The sequence below is a fragment of the Podospora pseudopauciseta genome, chromosome 1 (assembly GCF_035222475.1).
Source record: "Podospora pseudopauciseta strain CBS 411.78 chromosome 1, whole genome shotgun sequence".
NCBI classification, from domain to species: Eukaryota; Fungi; Ascomycota; class Sordariomycetes; order Sordariales; family Podosporaceae; genus Podospora; species Podospora pseudopauciseta.
The window spans coordinates 3,973,349-3,995,803 of NC_085892.1; the positions used below are offsets into that span (position 1 = coordinate 3,973,349).

Sequence of the window (22,455 nt, forward strand, 5' to 3'; positions counted from 1 at the left end):
ATGAGGGAATTCGTGTATGTGTATGATCAGGTATTTCATGAATAGGAAAGCTCAAGATTCACTGCACGAGGGAAACGCGATATCACGTGTGGCCGGCTGTGCTCCGGAATGGGTGCAGCTGTCAGCTCTTGGCATCTGCAAGGTCGCTCTCTTGGGTGGATCAAGGAAGCTGGGCCGGTGGGGCTCTCTTTTTATCGATATCAACCGGGCAAGGCTACGATTACCTTTCTGGAAGCTCCGTCACCTTTCCAAACTAAAGCCAATTCACCCGATCCGCGACAGCTTCATCACACTCTCCCACACCACAATATCCACGATGGACGACCGATCGCTTACCAAGCGCATCCAGACGCTGCACAAGGCTGCTGCGAAAGAGCCTCCATCCGTGGTCCTCCAGTTGCTGGAGGAGTTGAAGAAGGAGCCTGCCCCGACTGAAGAGCAGCTTCGTGTAAGACCTCTCTCCTGTCCCTGCCGCGGCGGGCGGGCGGGTTGACTTTTTTGGCCACTCTGTTGATCATATTGCCCGCAGTCCACCAAAGCCGGCGTCGTCGTCGGTAAAATGCGATCAAACACCAACAAAGACATCGCGAGATTGGCTACCGAGATCGTGTCCAAGTGGAGGAAGAACGTCGACTCGGCCAAGGACAAGCGCAAGGTTGAACTCGCCAAGGACTCACCCACCCCGAAGAGTGTCAGCTCGCCTCTCCCTCCATCATCATCTTCCAACAAGCCATACGAGGGCGATACCGAGAGACGGCATTTCAAGACGGACAAGGTAGATCTCAAGCGCACCGGCCATCAAGCTCGCGACGGCTGTATTGGCGTTCTTTACAACGGCTTGGCATACAGGGCCACAGAGTCTGTCGAGGAGGTTGTCAGACTCGCCATGGAGGTGGAGGCTGCCGCTTTCAGAGTTTTCAAGGGCGATACGCCAGAGTATCGCCAAAAGATTCGCGGCCTCATGACCAGTCTGAAGCGCAAGGACAACCCTGCCTTGGGAAAGCGCGTGCGATCCGGAGCCATCACGCCGGACACGTTTGTCAAGATGACGGACGTTGAGCTTGCCTCGGATGCCCAGCGTGCCGAGGACGAGAAGCTGCAGCAGGAGAACATGAAGAAGGCGCAGGTGCCCATGGCGGAGAAGTCGATCAGTGATGCTCTCAAGTGTGGCAAGTGCGGGCAGAAGAAGGTATCGTACAGCCAGGCTCAGACTAGGTCTGCTGATGAGCCGATGACGACATTTTGCGAATGCACTGTGTGCGGTAACAGGTGGAAGGTAAGTTTTCACTTCGACAGCCTTGCGTCAAGTGGTTCTCGCGTGCTAACAGATGGTAACAGTTCTCCTAGCGAGCAAGGCGTTTTCCTACTTTTTGTCGTGTTTTGGTTGGGGTTTGGCGTTTGGGGAACGCGCACCATTTTCGTCTTTTGCTGCGTTTTTGCATGATACCCGAGCAGCGGCCAGGCAGTACTTGAGGCTCTGTCTCGGGGATGGGAGAGGTGGCTGGAGGATCCGGAGGAGGTATTTACATATTTCTATTGAACTCTAGATTTAGAGCACAGGCTGTACTATACGCAATTTCACGAGAGGCCGATGACAGTGAAGCATGTCTGGGACTTTTGGGACATGATTAGCTTGGACAGTTCACAGGTCAAAACTACGCTCGCCAGCGATCCCGACAAGGGGGATTTGCCGGACGTTTCTTACGAGCATACATATATCGATAGTTGACATAACAACCGTGAGTGGGTCGACTCACTGTCCCTTTTCTCGAGCTTTTCCGTATCGATGGCATGCCAACGTATAATGCAGCGATGTTTCATTTTCGCTCACAGTGTGCGGTTTATAATTCATCACTCCTTCAACGTATCAACATATCAAACAATCTCCCAATTAATTCCTATCTCACTATATATAATCACCACTCCAACACCCTCCCCCCATCCCACTAACCACCCCGCCCCCGGCATCCACCTCCCCCCCACTATGATTCCCCCCTCCTCACACACCCAAAGCAAAAAACCTTCCCACACCCCCTTCACACCTCCCCCCCTTTCCCTTATCCTCACCCCCCCCTTTCACCCTCTTCACCTGCCTCTTAACAGCAACTCTCGCCATAAAACTCTCCTTTTTATCCCCCTTCCTTGCCGAGCCCTCTGGCTTTTTGACCAAGTATGTCCCCCTCGGCGTACCACTCACCCTCGAAAACAACCTCACATGATTCGAAGCAGGAGAAGACCTCATAATGGGCGTCACAGACGAAACAGACGGCGACAAGACAGCTAACTCGTCGTCTTCCGAGTCGGAGAGCAGAGACAGCACCCCCGAGCGACGTTTCCTTTTGGCGGTGGGGGTAATTGAGGATGAAACGGGGGGTGGTTTTGAGGTGGGGTCCTTGGTTGGTTTAGTCGAGGGTGCTGGTCGTTTTGATGTGGGCGTTTTGGTCGGTTTGGTGACGGTTGGTGTTGTTGTTGGCTTGACGGTGGTGGGTGGTGGTTTTGGGGCTGGGGTTTTAGCTGGTTCGGCGGCGGTTGGTGTGTTTGATATGGTGGATAATGGTGTGGTTGCTGGTATGGTGGGTGGTGTTGGTTTTGCCTTTGGGGGCCGGCCACGCGGTCTCCTCGGTGGTGTTGTAAGATACGAGGGCGTGGAAGGCCTGAGGTGAAAATCCCCTTTCCGTTGGGCTGGTTTGGATATAAATGGTGAAGATGTAATGGCGATGCTTTCTAGCGTCATATTGTTAATATTGTCGTGGGGGGTACCTGGCAGTGGTGACGATGTCGTGTCCGTGGCGGCCCCGTCCTGAGACTGGGACGACAGAGCCGGGACAGGGTCTGATATTTCGGCTGGCCCCGGAGAAGATGCAATGGAGGCAAAGTCCAACATCTCAGTATCTTGAGGCTGTAAAGATAGAGAAGCGATCGGTCCCAGCATCTCATCATCGGGGGCGCAGGATGACAGAGTTGGCGACGGAACCGTGTGATTTCGCGGGGTTTCTTCCTCCACAATTCCCATCTCACTTGACGGTTCAATATAAGAATCTGGTATTTCCAGCGTTGTCTCTTCGTCTCCATTAAACGACAGACTTGACGATGGTGGCCTTACATCGTCGTCGAGATTTTCCTGGGTCGAGAAACCGCCAATGGGATCAGAGTCTGGGATTTCGCCTCGCGGGTCTCTACCCCTGAAGGATGGTCTCCCTCTGCGTCTGTTTGGCCATGGCGTCTCCTCGCTGCCGATTGTGTAGATAACTTCTGTTCTTTGGGGCGGCCGAACCATAATGCTTGGTATCGATGATTCTGTATCAATAATAGGTGGTGCTAGTTGCGGTGACGATTCTTTCAACTCTACCGCGACCCGTTCATCTTCACGGTTAGCCTGATTCTCCAGGCTCGAATCTTTTGGATTAAGATTTCCAGCGTCAGGCATCGGCACATCGTGTGGTTTGTCCGACGTATTTGTGTCGGAAGCCACGATGCCAAGTGGCTTGCGTAAAGTTTTCCGTAACAGACCTTCGTCCTTTTTGCGGCTTGCTCCTGCCTGCTTTTGTGGCTGCCGTTGCGTCTTCTGCATGGGCTGATCTTCGTCAGACAGGTCGTATTCTGCATCCACTACATGCCGAGTAAATAGTTCTCCTGGCGGCTCCGGCTGGCCATTGGCTTCTATTTCACTTTCAACAGCCGGGGGTCTGGTTGAGTGGTTTGTTTCTTTCTCCTCGGGCGCCAGAGGTATCATTGTTACTGGTGGAACATTTTCCTCCCCATCCTTTTCCTGTGGAATAGGATGGTCACCCTCGCTTTGCTCAGGCGTAACAGCCCTGAACGAGGAGATATCCAGTGGAGTTTTGGCCACAATCTCCACCCGTAGACTCTGATTTCGCGGTTTCCTAGCGGACTTGTGCTCTGAATCAGACACGTAGATATAGACATCTGGATCCTCGGCAGGTACTGAATCTTGAACTGGTGGTGGTCGCGACCGAACAGCCATCACCGTAGGCTTCTGTTCTGGAGTCTTCGGGCTCTCGGTTTCTACAAGCGTTGCAGTCGGTTCCGGTTCAGTTGTTGGAGAACTGATGTCGGCCGTCACAATCTCAACATCTGGCTGAACTCCGTCCGTCTTCGAAGGAGTACTCTCCGCTTCAGCCATCGCAACACCGTCCCGTGGCGGCGAAGGCGCTTTCGCCACATCCTTTTCCGCATCTTTATGCGCTGATTTTTTGGGTGTATCCGATCCAACCTTGGACTTTCTTTTTCCAAGTCCCCTCTTCTTCTTTTCCGGCCCCGTATCAGGCGGCGGCTTCGGCAACAGCAACTTCTGCTTTATCGGCGTCTCCGTCGTCTCCATACCCTTATTCTTCGTAAAAACTCCCAGCAAAACATCGTCCTCATTATCGCCCTGCTCATCCCTCGGCGCAGCAAGTGAAATCCGCTTCTTCTTCACCTGAGGCGCATCCGTCATCGCTGCAGGCCGGTACATAAACGAAGGCGGCAGCGCCGGCGCCTGCCAAGTCGGATCGCTGGTCTGTAGATCGATCGGCAGTCCATATTCCACCGGCCACCCACTAAACCCTTCCATCTGTCCCGGAAACATCATACCCCCCTCCATCTGTCCAGAAAACATCACACCCGGCCCCATCTGCCCCTCAAATCCCATATTCGACAACCCCATCTGTCCCATCATCCCAGGCCACCCCTCAAACCCACCCCCCATCGCCAATTCCGACTGCCCCATCATCTGTGGAAGCATCACCCCCCCTCCCATATTCATCCCCATCATCTGCGGCAGCATCACATCCTGCCCCAACCTACTCAGTCCTTGAGCATCTCCCACACCCTGAAGAAGCCTCTCCTCCTCATTATATTCCTTCCCCCCATTGCCTCCCCCATTCTCCCCCTCCCCATCCCCCTCATCCTCACTCTCGCCAACCAAGAGGTCACTCCCCCTCATCCCCTCAATATGCCCATTATTAACCACTATCCTCCCAGTTCTCAAATCAACCTCGTCCCCCACCCCCTCAAAATCCCTCCCGTACTTCTCAAAGATGCTCTCAAACGCCGTCTTGAGCTTGTTCACCGCCCGCTGTCTCGACCGTTCCAGCCTCGCATTCGGATCTCGTCTCGCGTTGACTTCTGACGGCAGCGACAAGAGTTCGTCTTCTAGTGGATCCTCCTCTACTTCTAGGGGGTTGTTGTTCAACGAAAGGCGGGGGCGCTTGCTCGGAGGGGGGCACTCCATCGTGGTAGTCGCATATCGTGGTGGACGCTAGGGTCGGGTGTGGTGGTGTCGCAGAGTGGAATTGGCTGATTGGTAGTCACGGATCTTAGGTTGCCATATCCGAGAAGGGGACGTCTCGCGCGCGCTGCAGCCACCCGTCGAGTCGTCGGTCGCGAAATTTAAACTTCAGTTAACTGCTCCTCGAAACCTTGAAAGTGACATGCTGCTCAGCGAAAATCAATTGGGAATTGATTGCTAACCGAGCAACGGGTGGGGCAAGTAATGGTCAGTGCGCGCTGAGCTTAATCCAGCACGGCCCCCCTTTTTGCTATTCATACAAGACTTTTTATACAGTAAACATCACAGTAGCATTCTTATACCACGTCAACAGCGGATTCTCCCCGCTCTTCGTCTCCGTCTCCTCCAAATACGCCCACCTCCGCATGAACTCCTCGTGAGACAACGACCGCGTCAGTTTGCCCGTAATAGCCTGGTACATCGCTTCCGACGTCTGAAAGTCAGTAGGAAACATGATGTCAAAGTACCCTTGATGAACCTAGAAACGCATCAGTATGTTTTGCCTGTCGTCAAACTGAACAGCACATCACTCACCAAAGGCGTCGAAACCGGCACCGGCCTCCTCTGATACCTCGTCTGCACAATCGGCGCATTCAACCCCTTGATCGCCCCCGGCAACCAGTGAAAATCACTCGTCAGCAGCCGATGCGCAGGGAAATACTTCCCCAACACGTCAAAAAACTGCATCAACCTCGTCGGGATGTACTCCTGCTCGCTCAAGTTCCCAGGCAAGGGCCTCTGCTGAGACAGCCACTTGCCCAACCTGCTTGTGGGGAACGGCACCTTGTACCTCCCGTCCGTAGCCACATCCCTCACGCGGAAGAAGCGGGCCGTGACTGGGTCCAAGTTGCGACTGTAGAACTCGTAGTAGTCTCCCTTCCCATCGATCAAGACGGTTCCTTGAAGGGGAGCTTCGGTGGCCATGTCATACCGGACAACATCATGCGCAAAGTTGTCGAACACTTCAAAGGCGAGGAAGAAACATGGCGACGGCACTTTGGTCTTCCAGTCAAAGATGGACTGGTTGATGATTTCGACTTTTTGGGCGTGTCCACGAGCGTGGCTGTTTTTCAAGAGGTGGTTGTTTTGAATCGTGGCGAGCTGGGTGGAAATTTCAATGATTTTATACTGAGTGCGAGCATAGACGGCCGGGTCCACATCGCGAATGTAGTCTAGGATGTTGAGCATCAGGGTACCACGACCGGCACCCATTTCGTAAATGATCAAATCATGGTAGGGATAGGTGGTGAGTTTGTAGTTTGCGATCAGGTACCGGGCGATCGCTTCACCATAGTAAGGGCGGAAGAGTTCGGTAGGGGTATACCACAGCTGGCGTGTATCGGTTGGAGAGACGGCGTCGAGGGCGTCTTCGAATTCGACGTAGCGTTTCGAAAGAATAGTTTGGAAATCGATTTCGTCATGGAGGGAGGGGAAGTTGAAGGGCTCGCCGGGGGAGAAGATGACAACTTGTTTGGAGAAGTAACCGTAGTTGGGGTTGTACAGACTGTCTGGAGGATATGTCAGCTGTGCACAAACAGATGTAGGTACTTTCCCAATAGAACCAACCTTCAACAAAGTCCCGCATCAGCATCTTTACCCGGCGTGGCCGTTCCTTTCTGCTTCGGAGCTCATCGGCAGTGACCAGAGGGTAGCTCTCGAACTCCTTGGACATGTCCTCCTGAAACACCTCGCTCCGTTGTTGCCAGTTACTTTCATTGTGTGGATTCTTTGACGATTCTCCTCCACTACCGCGAGCCACATAGTTTCGGTGTTGTTGTTGTTGTTGTTGTTGTTGTTGTTGTTGTTGCCGTGGCGCACGGCAATGTTGGTAATGTTGTTGAAGCTCCTGAGCTTGAAGCCGCTGACGTCTCACATTCCGCAGAGCTGTGGCCAGGGTCGCCAAGTTCCTTCGCGATTGGCAGGCAGGGTGATGTCTAAATAGCTGTCTAAATAAGTGAGTAACTGCAGGCGAGTCCATTGTTCCGGAGTCGACCCCTAGAGGTCTGGTTGTGGCGTCAGTGGTGTCGTCGAGGGGTTTGGCGAGCTGTCCTGGACATTGAACTCCATCCCTCCTTTGACAAGCAGCACCCGCACAGTTCCCATTTTCGGGGGTCAACTTTTTGCGTTGGCCCGAGCTCCCATCATCAGCAGGGGTCTTCGGCCTTCAACGGCCTGGATCTGGCGGGGTTTAAAAAAGCGGCCCCCACTGAATCTCACGACATTGGAACGTTGGACCAGGGTTGAGAATTGGCTTCTTGGCGACGAAGCTTGAAAGCTCTCAATGACATCAACTCTATTTTTCTCTTTTCACGGTAACATTTGCAATTAGCTCTGGAGCTTCTTTTCATTTTGGTTCCTGAAGCCCTTGAGCTTCTGGTTTCTCGTGTTTTCTCTTCGAGGATGTCTTTATAATCTGCTTCCTCCTCATCATTTCATGACCCTCTCATGAAGCAATGAGATAGATATCCCAAGTCAAAATGTCTCTAAGCGACCACCCAAAAGCCTACGGCACCGCCGCCCTGACAGTAGCCTTCATAACTGGCATCTTCGTCACCCTCGGCTTCAAAGACCTCTACCCCGAACTCGAAAACCGCTACCAGCAACGTCTCAAACGCAACCGCCATGCCCGCAACTCGCTCGCCCGCTCCTCCACCGTCTCCTCCCGACGAGACTCCTTCCTCTTCAGCGGCCCCGTCTCCCTCGAAGACCGGGAATCCACCTTCACCACCATCGACCGCGGCCTCGGCATAGTCGACGGCATAGCCGGCACGATAGGCAACACCCCCCTGGTCAAAATCCGCTCCCTCTCCGAAGCAACCGGGTGCGTCATCCTCGCCAAAGCAGAGTTCCTCAACGGCGCGGGTAACTCCCCCAAGGACCGTGTAGCCTTAAACATGATCGAAGTCGCTGAGCAGCAAGGCCTTTTGGTCCCCAACAGAGGTGACACCATCTACGAAGGCACAGTAGGATCAACCGGTATCTCCCTCGCCGTCCTGGCCAGGGCGAAAGGGTACAAATGCCATATCTGCATGCCCTCCGACGTGGCGATTGAGAAATCTGAGCTCCTCCACCACTTGGGAGCTACGGTGGAACGTGTCACTCCTGCGCCCATCACGGACCCAAAACACTTTGTCAACCTCGCCCGCCAGAGAGCAAAAGAACACACGTTGCGGACTGACACGGAAAGCCGCGGGTTTTTTGCCGATCAGTTTGAGTCGTTGGCTAACTACACGGCCCACATGAAGACCACGGGCCCGGAAATCTACGAGCAGACGGGCGGGCTTATTGATGCGTTTGTTGCTGGTGCTGGAACGGGGGGGACCATTTCGGGGGTGACGAAGTATTTAAAGGAAGAGAAGAAGCTGACGAACCTCAAGGTTGTGCTTGCGGATCCTCAAGGGAGTGGGCTGTACAATAAGATTAGACATGGGGTGATGTACTCGCCCACGGAGAAGGAAGGGACGAGGAGGAGACAGCAGGTTGATACCATGGTGGAGGGGATTGGGATTAACAGGATTACCGAAAACTTTGAGTCTGCCAGATCGCTCATCGACGACGCCGTAAGGGTGACGGATATCCAAGCTCTTAAAATGGCGAGGTGGTTGGTGGAGCATGATGGGATTTTTGTCGGGAGTTCGAGCGCGGTCAACTGTGTTGCGGCGGTGATGACGGCGCTGAAGATGCCGAAGGGGAGTCAGGTTGTGACTATTTTGTGTGATAGTGGGAGTAGGCATTTGAGCAAGTTTTGGAAGAGCGTGGGGGAGTTGGGGTTGGAGGTTAATGGGGAGGATGAGGAAAGGGGGGGTGAGGGGGAGGGTGACATTGTTGAGGTTTTGGGGTTGGGGAAGGGGAGGCAGTAAGTAGAAAATGGGTGTATGTGAGGGATGCAGATGTGAGAATGATGATACCCCTTGTTCATTGTGTGTGTATATGTGGCACAACGTTGACTGTGACCAGAAAGATGAATAAAAAAAGTACGACTGTTGTTCTTCAGTCATTGGCTAGGCATTAGTTCTCAAAACTCTCAGCCTCACCACAAATATCATCAGTAATACTCCCGGCTTTCTCTTCAACATTAACCATTATATTATTCCTTTCTATTTCTCAATATATATTCTTAAAATAATCCACAGTAATCTACAGAATCATGCCACCCAACTTTGTACAAGGACGACACCACCCAAAAATGCATTTTTGCCCCCCATTTATTTTCACTCAACATAGTTTCCCTTGTGATCCCTATGACCGCTTTGACGATGTCTTCCCTCATGATCCATCCACACATGGAAAGGTTCGTTATCATGCTGTTTCCTTCCGTGATTGGGCTCCCTGTGATGAGCGTTGTTTCTTTGCGTCTGCTGATAATCTCCACCATGACGGCTGCCATTGTTGAATCCCTCACGATGATGCCACCTGTTGCCACTACGGTCGTCGTCATACCGCTGCTGGCCATAACCATGGCGACCGTTGCTGTTGTAACCTTTCTCACCGAAGTGGTAGCCGTTGTCTCCACCGCGATTTCCTCCGCGGTTATTGCCATATCCACCAGGAAGCTCACCGCTGGGTAGGAAGCCGGGTTGTACTCTAGGACGATCAGATTGCTGCTGCTGCTGCTGAGGGCGGCGGTGGTAATCAGGACGAGGTTGTGCATATTGAGCTTCGCGGTGAGGACGTTGAGGTTGGTGTTGCTGTCCCTGCTGTCCCTGCTGTCCCTGTTGCCCCTGCTGCCCCTGACGTCCACGATACTCCCCCTCCTCATACCTCTGAGACCCGTAATTTGGTCTAGGCCAATACCCAGAAAACTTCGGCCTCCCCTGACGCCTCGTCTCCCCTTCCTCCTCCTCCTCCTCCTGCTCCTCCTCCTTCTTCTTTTTCCCCTCAGGCTTTTTCTTCCTCTCCTTCCCTCCCCACCTCCACTTCTTTGCTTCCTCCTTCCCACCTTTCCACTTCCACTCCTTCTCGCCCCATTTCCACCCCTTCCCCTTTTTTACTCCCTCCTCCTCCTCCTCCCTCTCCTCCTTCTCCTCCTCCTTTTTCTTCCCCTGCCTATGCACACTATGATCACTCTTATCAACTGTGATTGGATCACAAACACTGATCCCGATACAAATGATATTTTGCGGTTTCTGGTTGTCATTCTTCTTCTGGCCGCTGTTCTTGCTGTTGGCTGCCCGCTCGGCTAGACGGTCGATGAGCCGGTCGATGAGGGCGTCTAGGTTTGGGTCTTCCATGTTCTTGTCCTCCAAGACTTTTATTTTTGTGAGGAGGGATTGGATTTCGGAATCAAAGGCCGGGTCGGGGGGGAGGTTTTGGGAGTGGTAGTTTGAGATGGCTCGGGAGGCGGTTAAGGAAGGGGAGAGGGCGATGGGGGTGGCGAGGATGGGGAGGGGGAGGAGGAGGGTGAGGAGGGTTTGGGTGCGCATGGTTGGGGAATGGGTGGTGTGGTGAGTCGGGGTGGGCTGGTGGTTTGAAAGCTGCTGGAGATGTATTATACTGACATCTTTGATCTGTGCTCTGGGAATGTTCTGTTTTAACATCTGAATGTCATCTCCGGGCGTTTAGACACCTATCTTCAACGGCTTCTCAACCTCCATCTCCGTTGTCAACGCCAGTAACGGCAAAGCCGCCTTCACCGTGTCGCGAGCATGACATCTCCAGAGCTAACGGTTGTCGTGACCTTTTGATAACGATTCAACGGTCATCCCAACGTCCCCAACAGTCGTCCCGTTGCCAGGCGACCACAACCTTGGGCCGGAAAGGCGAGGGCACTGAATCGAGGTGATTACCAAGCGAGCAAGATTCTGAAATGGTTGCCGGACAAAAGTCAAATTTATTTCTGGTCCTGGCGCCAGAATAAGGTGAAGAAAATGGCTCAACTCTTGACTGATAGATGTGACAGATCACTGGGGAAGAATCCTCGCCGGTGTGGACTATGTATGCTCAGGGACTCATGCCAAGCCGTTCGCTCTTGCCAAACATGTCTTACCCCTTCACAAGGCATGTGGAGAAAGGATAGCGGTCCTGGGCGGTTCTAATCGAGGCAGGAGCGGTCCGTATGCAGATCTATAGACAGACGTTCATGATGACACCTGCACTCTAGCAACACTTATTCATCTTGCAAAGACACTTGTCAACTGTCATCTTGACGGACATCCCTTTTGAGAGCTCCGTCTCATATTCTGGCATGTGGCCATTCTTTCAATACGAGCTGTTGTATCGCCCTGTTGGTGATGATTAGGGACGGACTCCTCGTTCAACCCAGTTAGACCAGTTTTTGAGTCATACCAGATGTCCCAGATCATCGATGCTCTCGACTGTAAGCTCACCCACCTTTCACCGTCCCAGACCCGTTCAGTCCCGGACTCTCACCCAACGATTCAGCCCCCGCCGTTCACATACTAACATGATTCGAGAAGCGTGCTATTCCCCTGAATCGGTCTTGATCATCGTTGACCAAAAACGGTGAAGACCATGATTATGATGAGGCAAAAACGTTGCAACCCCGTAGCCCATTGATGTATAAAGTGAAAGTTGACACCCTCTCAATCAGCAGCACCCTCTCAACTCATTCACCGGCTTCCATCCGCCTTCGTTCCCTAAAGACAAGAAAACACGCTCATTAGCTTCCATCTTCGATATGCATATCAGAAAGATCTCCGCCATCATCGCCCAGGCCAGCCTGACGTCGGCCAGTGTTCTGGCTGGACACGACATGGGGTAAGCTCACTTACAATCACCATAACACCCGTCACATACTGACCCACCCCCTCAGCAAGCGCGACAGCTGGGAAGACGCCAAAGCATTCGCACTCCCTAAGGCAAGCGAGACAGCGGCCAAGTTCAACGCCGCCCCCGAGGCCATGATCACCCCCTCCCCTGTTGTTTCCAAGCGCCAGTTCTTCGGCGGCATCCCTCCAGACGCCGGGTTCGAAATCGGCCGCCAGCAAGGTCTCGCCGCTGCCCAGGCCGCCCAGGAGCGCGTCGACAGGCTCACCAATGACTTCAACTCGCGCTTCCCTCCCTTGTTTCCCGGGTTCCGCAACAGCGGCTACAACAACAAGCGTGGCGACGATATGGACCAGGGCCAGCAGTACAATGATGACCCTGACCGGTGGGATGACAACAATGGGGTTTACCATTCGTATTACTCTGGGGCTGCTGCGGGTTATGCCTCTGCTGCCAACGACGGTGCTTACAAGGACGCCACCCAGGCTCAGCAGGGCTGGCAGCGTGGTGCGCCTGACTGGCAGGCTCATGCCTCGAGCTGGGCTGGTTATGGGGATTATGTTGCTGCTTCTGCTCATGGTCTGGCTAGTGAGGCAGTTGCTTCTGCGAATGGTGTTGCTGCTACTGCTGCTGCCGGGTATGGTGATGGGGACTGGGAGGGGGATGTTGCTTCTGCGCATGGCGTGGCTAGTGGTTATCAGTCTGAGTATTACCAGGGGGGTGTTGCTAGCCCTTCTGGGGTGCAGCCCACGGCTTCTGCTTCGCATGGTACGCAGATGGTGCAGGTTAATGAGGGGGCGGCTGGGGTGTCGGGGGGGAGGGCGGTGGGGTTCGTTGTTGGGGTGGCGGGGGTTGTTTTTGGGATGTTGTAAGCTCTGGGACGGGGGTCGTTCTGTCAAGGGGAAGAGGAGGAGCTTCGATACCCCTAGGTGGTGGCTTCTCTCTTTCGTTGGGAGGGGGGTTGGTGGGGGAAGTAGGCACGTATGTGTGTCCTTCGCTTTTTTCTGTGCTGGATATTTTTTCTCCGTGATCCCAGCTGTATAGAAAGTTGGTGACATAGAGCGGGAAATAAGATTGGGTTTAGTTTGGGGTAATAATTGGTGGGGATTTTATAGACTTGTAAAGTAGCTTGGTGGTGAAGAGTAGGGTGGTAACACTTTTGTGTTTCGAATCCTTTCTCATCTGCATCCAACAGTGGTGAAAGGGATCTTCTATGATTGGAGTGTACAAGATATCTTACATCTGTTTCCACCTTATCCAATACCTTTTCTCATTCCTTCTTCTTCTCCTCCTTGGGTCTAAAAGCCAAATGATACGTCCCCAACTCCTCACTAGTAATCTTGCCCGGCGACCTGACCATCAAATCCTCCCCTTTCATACTCTTTGGAAAAGCAATCACATCCCTTACTGAGTCTGTCCCTGTGAGCACCGCACAGAGCCGATCAAACCCCAACGCGAACCCTGCGTGTGGCGGACACCCCGCTCTTAACGCTTCGAGTAGATGAGAGAATTGCTTGACACCCTTGTCGGACATTTTGAGAATCTGCCTAAAGACATACTCCTGCATTTTCGCCGTGTGGATCCTTCTCGACCCACCACCTAGCTCAACCCCGTTGAGGACGAGGTCGTAGTGGTCTGCTCTTGCGGCTAGGGGGTTGGTAACCATCAGCTCGACGTCTGCGTCGGTTAGGGGGGCAGTGAAGGGGTGGTGTGTTGCGCTGAAGCCTGATTGGCCTCCTTGGCCCGGGTCGGTTTCGGTGTTGGGTGTGAACATGGGGAAGTTTTGGACCCAGAGGAAGTTAAACTGATGAGAGGGGGGGAGGAAGCCAGAGGTGACGGCGGAGGAGTATAAAAGGGTGCGGATTTGGCCTAGGACGGTGGAACCACCTGAAAAGGGGGTGGGAGGTCGGGCTTGGAAAAAGATGACGTCGCCTGAGGTGAGGGAGGGGTAGAGGTTGGTTATTGTTTCGAAGCCGGAGTGGGAGAGGGGGGAGAGACCCATTAGGGGTTTGGAGGTGTCGATTATTAGGGCGGCGGGTTGGCCGTTGGGGTTGAGGGAGAAGAGGGCGGGGGGGAGGGTGGAGAGGAAGGTGTGGATGAAGGTTGTTGTGTCCCGAATGGAGGGGGAGGTGGTCGGGGTGAAGACGAAGGTGTCGATTGTGGGGGAGGGGAGGGGGGAGATCATGGAGGTGAAGGATTCGGGGAGGGGGACGTTGGGGGTTATTTCAAAGGGGATGCGGGTGTCGGGCTTGTCAACGCCGAAGCGGGACATGGCTTCTTCATAGGTGATTCGGGGGAACGGTTTGTCTGATACAGGCCAGGGGTTGGGGAATGGGTCGGAGGAGGGGGGGGTGCGTCTGGGGACGGGGTAGCGCTCGTTGGTGTCGGATTGGACGAGTTCGAATTGGGAGTTGAGGGACTTCATGAGGTCTTTCATGATGGACTCGACTGTGCGCATGACGTCTTGGCCGGTGGCGAAGGACATTTCGAGATCCAACTGTCAAGGGGGCATTAGATGGTGTTGTGGTCAAGTCAAGTCTGCGGAATTCACCTGGGTAAACTCGGGCTGTCTGTCGGCTCTGAGGTCTTCGTCACGGAAGCATCTCGCAAACTGGTAGTACCCACGGATACCGCTGGACATGAGAATCTGCTTGTACTGCTGAGGGCTCTGGGGAAGGGCGTATGCTAAACCAGCCCGTCGTGTTGGAACTAAGAACTCGCGAGCCCCCTCAGGCGTAGACTTGAAGAGGATTGGTGTTTCCACCTCGGTAAAGTTAAGATCGGTGAGGGACTTGCGCAGTTCATGGCCGATCTTTGGGCGTGCACGAATACGAGCCTGGAGAGCCTCATCGAAGCGGATCTGAAGGTGCCGGGCCGAGGGCGGGAACTGCACCCCCTTGGACACGATGATATCCTTGGGGAAAGCATTAAGAGGCTGAATATTCTGCAGAGAAATCTCGAGATGTGTGACGCCTTTGGGAAAAGAGCCAGGAACATCTCTTTGAGAGGAGGCAGACAAGTCTCGGTCGCCTTTTTGAGATACGACAGTTCCGGTCACTGCGACTGGACTGTGGAGAGGCAGAGCCCTAAGAGCGAGATGGGCCTCGTGTCCAGGAGGGGGGTTAGATTCATCACCGGGCTCGGAGTGGGATACAACCTGGATAGACGGCCCATTGTCGACTTGCACATTGGCAAAGATGAGCTTCTTGGACGATATCCTTCTCTGGGAGAGAAAGCCATGTACTGTGACTGTCTGGCCATTCACAAACTGGTTGGCACTGGACGCCTGGGGAAAATGATCTTTATTCTACATCAGCCGAGGAACTATGAATTCTGGAACAGATATCTCTCCATACTATAGCTCGACCATTCTTCCCGAAGCTGCTGTGTGATATCACTATGAGTGAACCGTTGAGGTACCCACGAGACACCTGATGGCCGGCGGATGAGTCGAGGCTGGAGAAAACTGGTGCACGGTCTGAAATTTGAGGGTCTCAAGCTGGTGAGACGCCTCATGGAAGGCCGTGAGAGGGCCATGCTCTGTATAGAAAGTCGAAAGTTGCAACTTGTGCACACCAGAACTTGGGCCAATTCACTACCAAATTCACTGGCAGCAGTCTCATGGGGGGAGCTTCAGAGCTGCGAGCCTGCCGACAGCCGGCAGGCAACGGCAGGCAACGGCAGGCCCCACTCTTGCTCGGCTGATGTTTGGCCCGAGCACTCTGTGGTGGGGCCCTCTGGCAGAGCTGGCCGCGACCTACAAAAGTTTTGCGGCTCGATCCATTTTGGAATTTTCCTCTTTTCTTCTTCATGACCCTCTCATTCAATACAAAGTGAGTAGCACCCACCACCACCACCAATTTTTACCGCAAATATCACCAGCTAACAGTTGTTTATCCAGATGATGAAAGCCAGCGTGTTCCATATGATAAAGCTTCCGCTTCTTCAAACTTCCAAACTCCCCCCTCACGGGGCTTAGGTGGTTTGGTTGGGAGATGGAGTTGGAATTATGAAATAAGCGTTCGGCACACCGACCTTGTTACTTATCGGACGCAATAACGGCATCTCTGATTACACTGAATGAGAAGGGGTTGACTCTGGGGCTTTGTTTCTGGTCGTTTTTGTGACCTTTCGTATCGCTGAAGGCATCCTCGATGGGCATAGGGTTGCGTTCACGACAGGGCCAGTCACCAAGTTAAGGTGCTTGGAGACTCTGCCTGGTGGTGTACTGTCACTTGATGTTTGGAGATGATGCCCTCGGCGACAAGTTTGTTGCGAGTAAGTTGGTCGCGGACACGAGCGGAACTGTATCTTGAAAATGTTGACTGGGACAAGTGTTCCACATCGTCTTCATGTTCGGATACGCCTGTAGCACTAGTTTACCTGTCCACAATATCACGTTTGGATGATTGAACACAAATATAATGCACATGTCTCGGATACATGAAATCAAGCGGGAACCCGCAAAGGCGGCCCCTCGATTTCCGTCCCGTTGACCCATGTCACTGGGAGAGACCCGCCTACCCGACTGCCCATCCACACACGGCAGCACGGCAGGTTCCTTTTGACGTGGGTTTCCCAGTTACATTTGCTGTCCTGCATTGCAGAGAGTATCAACCTATCAACCTATCAACTTCGCCCGCAGACCGTTCCCAGCTTGCCCGCCTTGCGGCCCCTAATGCACGCTTAGGTCACCTCACCTCGCCGCCTAGGAACCGTTCACTGTCCGCTGCCCGACCTGCCCCATCTCACCATCATCCCCCAGGCCATCTCCGCTATCACTGGACACCCGCTCCAAGTCCCTGTCGCGAGCCATCACACGCCATCAACACATTGAGCTTGGAGGGCGCTTTTTGCAGCAGCGTAGCCCCGTGCCAGTTCAACGACATCCCCATCTCCAGCAGTCATGGCGAGCTCCTTTGAAAAGTCCGTCAAGGGCGCGACCAAGATCAAGGTCCGTAGACTTCCCCCCCCACCTTGTGTCCGCGAGAATTGTCGGCTTGTTTTTATCGTTGTCCGGGCCTGACCAACTGTATCGCTCACAGGCCGCGCCTCCGAAAACAAAATACATCGAGCACATTCTAGTTGCGACACATTCGGGCGAGGCGGGTGTGGGCGAGGTATTCCGGGCGCTCCACCACCGGTTGCGCGACTCAACATGGACCGTCGTCTTCAAGAGTTTGATCACTGTTCACCTCATGATCCGCGAGGGCTCGGCAGATGTCACCTTGGCGTATCTTGCGAAACACCGGAACATGATTGCTATCAGCATGTTTTCTGATGGTAGGTAGCCCCGGCCTCCCCAATTCACTCGAGATACCGACGGGTCACTGACAGTCTCTTCGTATACAGCGCAAACTCAGGGGCGAAACATACGACATTACCACAGTTATCTTGCAGAAAGAGCGCGAGCGTACCGAGAAACAAAGGTCGACTGGGTGCGGTCGAAGGATTCGAGGCTGGAGAAACTGTCCATCGACAAGGGTTTGCTTCGGGAGACGGAAATTGTTCAGCACCAACTCACGGCCTTGCTGAAATGCGACGTGAGTTTATCACCTAAAACATCCCTCGACTGTATGCTGACACACAATAGGTGATGGAGAATGAGCCTGAAAATGAAATCACCATCACTGTGTTTCGGCTCCTTGTCCTGGACTTGCTGGCTCTTTTCCAAGCCCTGAACCAGGGACTGATCAACATCCTCGGTCACTTCTTCGAGCTGTCCAAGACTGATGCCGAAAGAGCTATGGATATCTACCGGACATTTACCAGGCAGACTGACTACGTTGTACAGTATCTCAGCACGGCCAGACAATATGAGCATCACACCAGGGTGGAGGTTCCTAAGCTGAAGCACGCCCCTGTTAATCTCGGGCGCCAGCTCGAGGAGTATCTGAAGGATCCCGATTTTGAGATTCACCGGAGGCAGTACCTGGCCGAGCTTGAGGCCAAAAAGTCATCCAAGGGCGGGTCATCAGGAGCTTCGAAGTTGCCCAAGTTTGATGCCTTTGAGACCAAAGCATCATCCAGCACAAGCGCACCTGCTTCTCAGCCAGCCCAGACTTCTCAGGCTGCGGCACCAGCAAAAGGACCCGACGTCAATCTGATCGACTTCTTTGAGTCCATTGAACAAAACCAGACGACACTGGCTGTCCAAGGCCAGACGCAGCAGGCACAAGCACAGCCTCAGTTACAACAACAACAACAACAACAACAACAACAACAACAACAACAAACGCAGATGCAGATGGGCATGTCTCCTTGGGGGCCTGCCCCATTCCAACCTCAACAACCTCTTCAGCAGCAACAGCAATTTCCCCAGAACGGATTTGTCGCCTCTCCCGTTCACCAGTTCCAGACGGGTGTTCCCTTCCAACAGCAGGGGCAGCCAGCATTTTCGCCACAGCAAACTGCGCAGCCAGTACAGCAGGCCTTTACTGGCGTCGGCTTCGGCGGGTTCTCTCCGCAACCCCAGGTTGGCTTCCAGCCCGGTTCTCTCGCCCCGATACAGCAGGATACCGTCGCGAATTTCCAGACAGGCGCGCCCACTTTCCAAGGAGGCCTTCAGGCGCCTCAACAAAACACCAACCCTTTCCGCCAGTCCATGCTCATGAACCAACAACAAACAGGCTCACCCTTTGCGCAGCAGCAACCTGTTCAGGAGGTCGCTTCTCCTCAGCAACGCCCCATGACAAGCCAGTCTACCAACCCCTTTGCTCGCTCCTCACCGCAAGGGACACAGCCATTTGCTGCACCAACGTCCAACTCACCTTTTCAATCCCAGGCGCCACAGCAGCCCACTCAACAACAAATGCAGCCCATGCCGACGGGCACGAACCCGTTCGCCAAGAACTTTGGACAGGCTCAGCAAGCGCAGCCTACTCAGCAGCAACAGCGACCTGTCACTGCGGGGGGAATATTGTCCCAGCCGACGGGGACGAATCCGTTTAGGCAGGGAGCCTTCGTGAATCATCAGACGGGACTGGGGTGGCAGCATAACCAGCAGGCTATTGGGGGTGGGTTGGATCAGGTTGAGACTGTGCCTGTGTTTCCTAGGCCGGCGGCTCAGACGCCGTGGCAGCAGCAGTGAGGGAGGGGTGGTTTGTGTGTGATATAAACTTGCTAGGGAGGCCAGAGAATATGGGGGGAGGTTTGGGGCTGCAGAAAGGTTTACTTTTTTTGCTAGGAGGAGCGGCGGCGCTGGGATTCATCCAGCGAGAGCACAGATAACATTCGTTTGGCAAAGAAGCATTCAAGCGCGGCGTTTGTGAAATAGGCTGTTGACACTTTTTTTTTGGTGGGGGGGAGGGGGGTTTCCTTCCTTAGTCCCCCCCCCCCATTGTTGCTTGTTTGTTTTTGGAAGACATGGTGTGGTGGGGGGTCGGTTGAGATGGTATAGGGGGTGTTGTTTTGAGGGGGTAGTGAGTGGTAGTAGTAAGATTCATTGTATACTTTAATTTTATATCATTTTTGGCATTTGAAACACAGACCTTGAGCTGTTGTATATCCAACATCGTCACGGTGGGTCAAGATAATAAGACCAAGAAGTCGTCTATTTTGATCATGTCCTTCTTTCCCTGCGTAATATCCTTTTTGTACCTACCTATCTTGTCCCAATATCTAAAACCTTACCAAGCCTTCCCTCCAAAAACGCCAGCGCTATGCCCATAAATCACACCCAATATCAAACAAATGGCCAATAAAATGATAGCCCCCCCTAATCCAACTCCATCTTCAACCCCGGCCCATCCCCCCCAACAGCAGCCAGCGCAGCCCCCATGCCCACAACCTCACTCGCCACCAGTCCCACCCCCACGTCTCTCTCGTCCTCAATAAACACCCCCAACCCAGCAAACGCCTCAAACATGGCCCTAGAGGTGTATTCATCGAAGCTATACCCCCCCGTCACATGCGCCTTGTCCGACCTGTACTTTTCCACATTCGGATGCGACAGCCCCCCGTGAATCTTGTACCGACTAGGAGTGAGATCCAACCCCCCAAACGGGTCATACGGCCCCTCCGGCCTCGGCTCCTTCTTCTTTTCTTTGAGCCCCCGGATGGAAAGTTTACCCACTGCGTCCGCTGTTGATGATGACCCAGCGACGAGGTTGGTAACCGCTTCAGCAGCCTTGTTCCCCCTCCGTTTCAGCTGAACCCGTTGTTGATCCGGGAGGGGTTGTCCCCGTTCCAGACTATCAATCTCCATTTCCTTGATTTTGATCTTTTCCATCTTTTCCTCTTCCGCCTCCTTTATCGCGTCAAGTCTGCGTTGTCGGGCGGCAGCCTGCTCCGCTGCTAGCCTCCGACGTGACTGCTCATCCTGTTCCTTGCCTGCGCGCCTATTCCTCTCAATCTCAGTTTTATGCTCTGCCTCCCACTGCTGGAGTTGGGCCTCTGCTTTCCGCTTGGTAGGTTCGTCGCCGTGGACGAGGTCAAAGGTTAGGTCTTCGACCATTTGGAGGTAGTTGTTGTAGTCACGGAGCGTGTTGAAGTCGTCTTCGACTTGGTTGAAGACTTGGTTCACCCTGCGCCGGATGTCGACTTCGCGTTCTACCGAAAGGTCGCCAAAAAAGGGGGAGCGGAAGCCTTTGCGGCGGAGGGTGCGGTGGCAGCCGGCGTAGGGGCATTGCTGAGGGCCTTCGTTGAAGAGGCGGTTGACGCAGGAGGAGCACATGGAGTGGTAGCATTCGGGGTTGATGAGGAATTCCATATCGCGGTTGAGGTAGCGGATTGTTTTGCAGACGGGGCACATATCGTCGCTGTCGGGTTTGGGGAGGCCGTCGGGGGCGAGGGAGGAGACGGCTGTGACGCCTCCGGGGCGGGGGGCTGAGGTGGGGGGGCGTTGAGGGGGCATTTTTTTTTCTTTTTTTCTTTTTCTGTCTGGTGTGTTTGAACTGTCCGGTGGACGATAGTTGTTGTTGTGGTGGTGGTGAGTGGTGGTGCTTGCTGGTGGTGAAGTGGGATGTTTGTGGTCGCGAAACCGTTTGCAAAAGGCTACAGTCGGAATTAATACAAGGCTGAGGTTGGTAAGCCACCACTTGACGCGAACCGCCCCTGTAGGATATGTGGGGCCCGCCATGTGGGGTACCTTTCACCTGGGAAGTGCGGGGTCCCCAAGCTTTCCAAAGAGCTCCCTTTTGCCCCCACCATGAGCTCAGCGGCCAGCCAGTGTTCCATCGCTTTCTATTGTCAGTTTCCAAACTCCCATATCAACAAACCCCCTTTTCTCAGCATTCCCAACTATCACCACCAACAACACTACAGCCAAACCCCTTCAAAATGGCCGACACCGGTACGTGTTAACCCCCCTTCCCGCTCATCCCGCCCATCTAACAACCCTCCCCGCCTCTAGACCCCACCACCGAAGCCGCCGCGCTCGCCCGCGAAAAAGCTGAACAAGCCTCCCTCCCCTACACCTGGACCCAAACCCTCCCCGACCTAACCCTCACCTTCCCCATCCCCGCCTCCCTCAAGGCCCGCGACCTCTCCATCTCCCTCACCAAAACCACCATTTCCGCCGGCATAAAAGGTCAAACACCCATCATCTCGGGTCAATTCCCCCACCCCATCCACGTCGACGACTCCACCTGGACAATCACCACATCCCCAGACAACAGCTCCAAAACAGTCGAGATCCTCCTCGACAAGGTCAACAAGCAAGAGTGGTGGGCTCACGTTGTCACCACCGCCCCCAAGATCGACGTCACAAAGATTGTTCCCGATAACTCCAAACTCTCAGACCTGGACGGGGAGACGAGGGGTCTGGTGGAGAAAATGATGTATGACCAGCGGCAGAAAGAGCAAGGGCTGCCGACGAGTGACGAGCAAAAGAAGATGGAGATTCTCAAAAAGTTTCAGGAGCAGCATCCTGAGATGGATTTTAGTAATGCCAAGATTCAATAGGAAGGTGGGGGGGGGGAGTAATGTTACCAAAAACCAATGTTGGAAGGGGTGAGTGACATCACGAATTTTATGAAATAATTTTATACAATGGAAGGTTCAATTGAGTTCTATTTTGGTCATGAAAATTCATGAAAACTGGCTGGAGATCATATTTTACCTCTGCTGCTGAAAGTTTTCGAATACGGTCAATATGGGATCAAGATTGGGGGGGGGGAAATGTGAGGAGTGAAACGAATCGCTCAAGACCGCTGATTTTCAAGTCACCAAAGAAGCAACTGGTCAAGGCGTCAGAGAGCTCCTCTTGATCTGATCTTGGAATCGCTAGTAATGATAAGCAGATTGAAGATGCTGCAAACCATCAATTGTCAGATTGAAAGCGTTCCGTGGAAGATTGGTGGTCACCGCAAAGAGTTATGTCATGCCAGAAAGGGATGGAAAACCGTGATACACCACATCACAGGGAAACAAAAAAAAAAAAAAAAAAAAAGAAAAGAGATGCAATAGTTCGATTTCTAAACCATCGACCCTATGGCCTC

At 53.5% G+C, this 22,455-nt stretch overlaps 10 protein-coding genes across 10 annotated transcripts; 5 read left to right on the forward strand and 5 right to left on the reverse strand.

Annotated features, from left to right (window-relative positions):
• Nucleotides 1-16: 16 nt before the first annotated feature.
• On the forward strand, nucleotides 17-1,826 carry tfs1 (transcription elongation factor TFIIS; the record flags this gene model as incomplete). The annotated part of the gene is made up of 3 exons (XM_062907702.1): nucleotides 17-448; nucleotides 530-1,276; nucleotides 1,339-1,826. The coding sequence occupies 3 exons, from the start codon at nucleotides 17-19 to the stop codon at nucleotides 1,345-1,347; spliced, it is 1,188 nt and encodes a 395-aa protein (XP_062770670.1). The 3' UTR covers nucleotides 1,348-1,826.
• A 173-nt stretch (nucleotides 1,827-1,999) lies between these two features.
• On the reverse strand, nucleotides 2,000-5,233 carry QC763_111150 (uncharacterized protein; the record flags this gene model as incomplete). The annotated part of the gene is made up of 1 exon (XM_062907703.1): nucleotides 2,000-5,233. The coding sequence occupies one exon, from the start codon at nucleotides 5,231-5,233 to the stop codon at nucleotides 2,000-2,002; it is 3,234 nt and encodes a 1,077-aa protein (XP_062770671.1).
• A 325-nt stretch (nucleotides 5,234-5,558) lies between these two features.
• Nucleotides 5,559-7,472, reverse strand: QC763_111160 (uncharacterized protein; the record flags this gene model as incomplete). Its single annotated transcript, XM_062907704.1, has 3 exons — nucleotides 6,857-7,472; nucleotides 5,825-6,798; nucleotides 5,559-5,768 (listed from the first exon to the last, which is right to left on the reverse strand). The coding sequence occupies exons 1-3, from the start codon at nucleotides 7,266-7,268 to the stop codon at nucleotides 5,559-5,561; spliced, it is 1,596 nt and encodes a 531-aa protein (XP_062770672.1). The 5' UTR covers nucleotides 7,269-7,472.
• Nucleotides 7,473-7,767: 295 nt separating this feature from the next.
• cys12 (Cysteine synthase 2) lies at nucleotides 7,768-9,150 on the forward strand (the record flags this gene model as incomplete). Its single annotated transcript, XM_062907705.1, has 1 exon — nucleotides 7,768-9,150. The coding sequence occupies one exon, from the start codon at nucleotides 7,768-7,770 to the stop codon at nucleotides 9,148-9,150; it is 1,383 nt and encodes a 460-aa protein (XP_062770673.1).
• A 351-nt stretch (nucleotides 9,151-9,501) lies between these two features.
• On the reverse strand, nucleotides 9,502-10,713 carry QC763_111175 (uncharacterized protein; the record flags this gene model as incomplete). The annotated part of the gene is made up of 1 exon (XM_062907706.1): nucleotides 9,502-10,713. The coding sequence occupies one exon, from the start codon at nucleotides 10,711-10,713 to the stop codon at nucleotides 9,502-9,504; it is 1,212 nt and encodes a 403-aa protein (XP_062770674.1).
• A 701-nt stretch (nucleotides 10,714-11,414) lies between these two features.
• Nucleotides 11,415-13,280, forward strand: QC763_111180 (uncharacterized protein). Its single transcript, XM_062907707.1, has 4 exons — nucleotides 11,415-11,606; nucleotides 11,707-12,007; nucleotides 12,063-12,997; nucleotides 13,132-13,280. The coding sequence occupies exons 2-3, from the start codon at nucleotides 11,928-11,930 to the stop codon at nucleotides 12,886-12,888; spliced, it is 906 nt and encodes a 301-aa protein (XP_062770675.1). The 5' UTR covers nucleotides 11,415-11,606; nucleotides 11,707-11,927; the 3' UTR covers nucleotides 12,889-12,997; nucleotides 13,132-13,280.
• Nucleotides 13,078-15,631, reverse strand: MSD1 (aspartate--tRNA ligase msd1). Its single transcript, XM_062907708.1, has 3 exons — nucleotides 15,373-15,631; nucleotides 14,568-15,316; nucleotides 13,078-14,513 (listed from the first exon to the last, which is right to left on the reverse strand). The coding sequence occupies exons 1-3, from the start codon at nucleotides 15,551-15,553 to the stop codon at nucleotides 13,287-13,289; spliced, it is 2,157 nt and encodes a 718-aa protein (XP_062770676.1). The 5' UTR covers nucleotides 15,554-15,631; the 3' UTR covers nucleotides 13,078-13,286.
• QC763_111210 (uncharacterized protein) lies at nucleotides 15,410-19,499 on the forward strand. Its single transcript, XM_062907709.1, is given in 6 exon segments — nucleotides 15,410-15,849; nucleotides 15,918-16,970; nucleotides 17,062-17,299; nucleotides 17,369-17,559; nucleotides 17,610-18,206; nucleotides 18,225-19,499. The coding sequence occupies 5 exon segments, from the start codon at nucleotides 16,923-16,925 to the stop codon at nucleotides 19,104-19,106; spliced, it is 1,956 nt and encodes a 651-aa protein (XP_062770677.1). The 5' UTR covers nucleotides 15,410-15,849; nucleotides 15,918-16,922; the 3' UTR covers nucleotides 19,107-19,499.
• Nucleotides 19,500-19,733: 234 nt separating this feature from the next.
• Nucleotides 19,734-20,870, reverse strand: TFB3 (TFIIH/NER complex subunit; the record flags this gene model as incomplete). Its single annotated transcript, XM_062907710.1, has 1 exon — nucleotides 19,734-20,870. One exon carries the CDS (start codon nucleotides 20,868-20,870, stop codon nucleotides 19,734-19,736), a length of 1,137 nt encoding a protein of 378 aa, XP_062770678.1.
• QC763_111230 (uncharacterized protein) lies at nucleotides 19,935-22,455 on the forward strand. Its single transcript, XM_062907711.1, has 2 exons — nucleotides 19,935-21,308; nucleotides 21,368-22,455. Exons 1-2 carry the CDS (start codon nucleotides 21,165-21,167, stop codon nucleotides 21,917-21,919), a joined length of 696 nt encoding a protein of 231 aa, XP_062770679.1. The 5' UTR covers nucleotides 19,935-21,164; the 3' UTR covers nucleotides 21,920-22,455.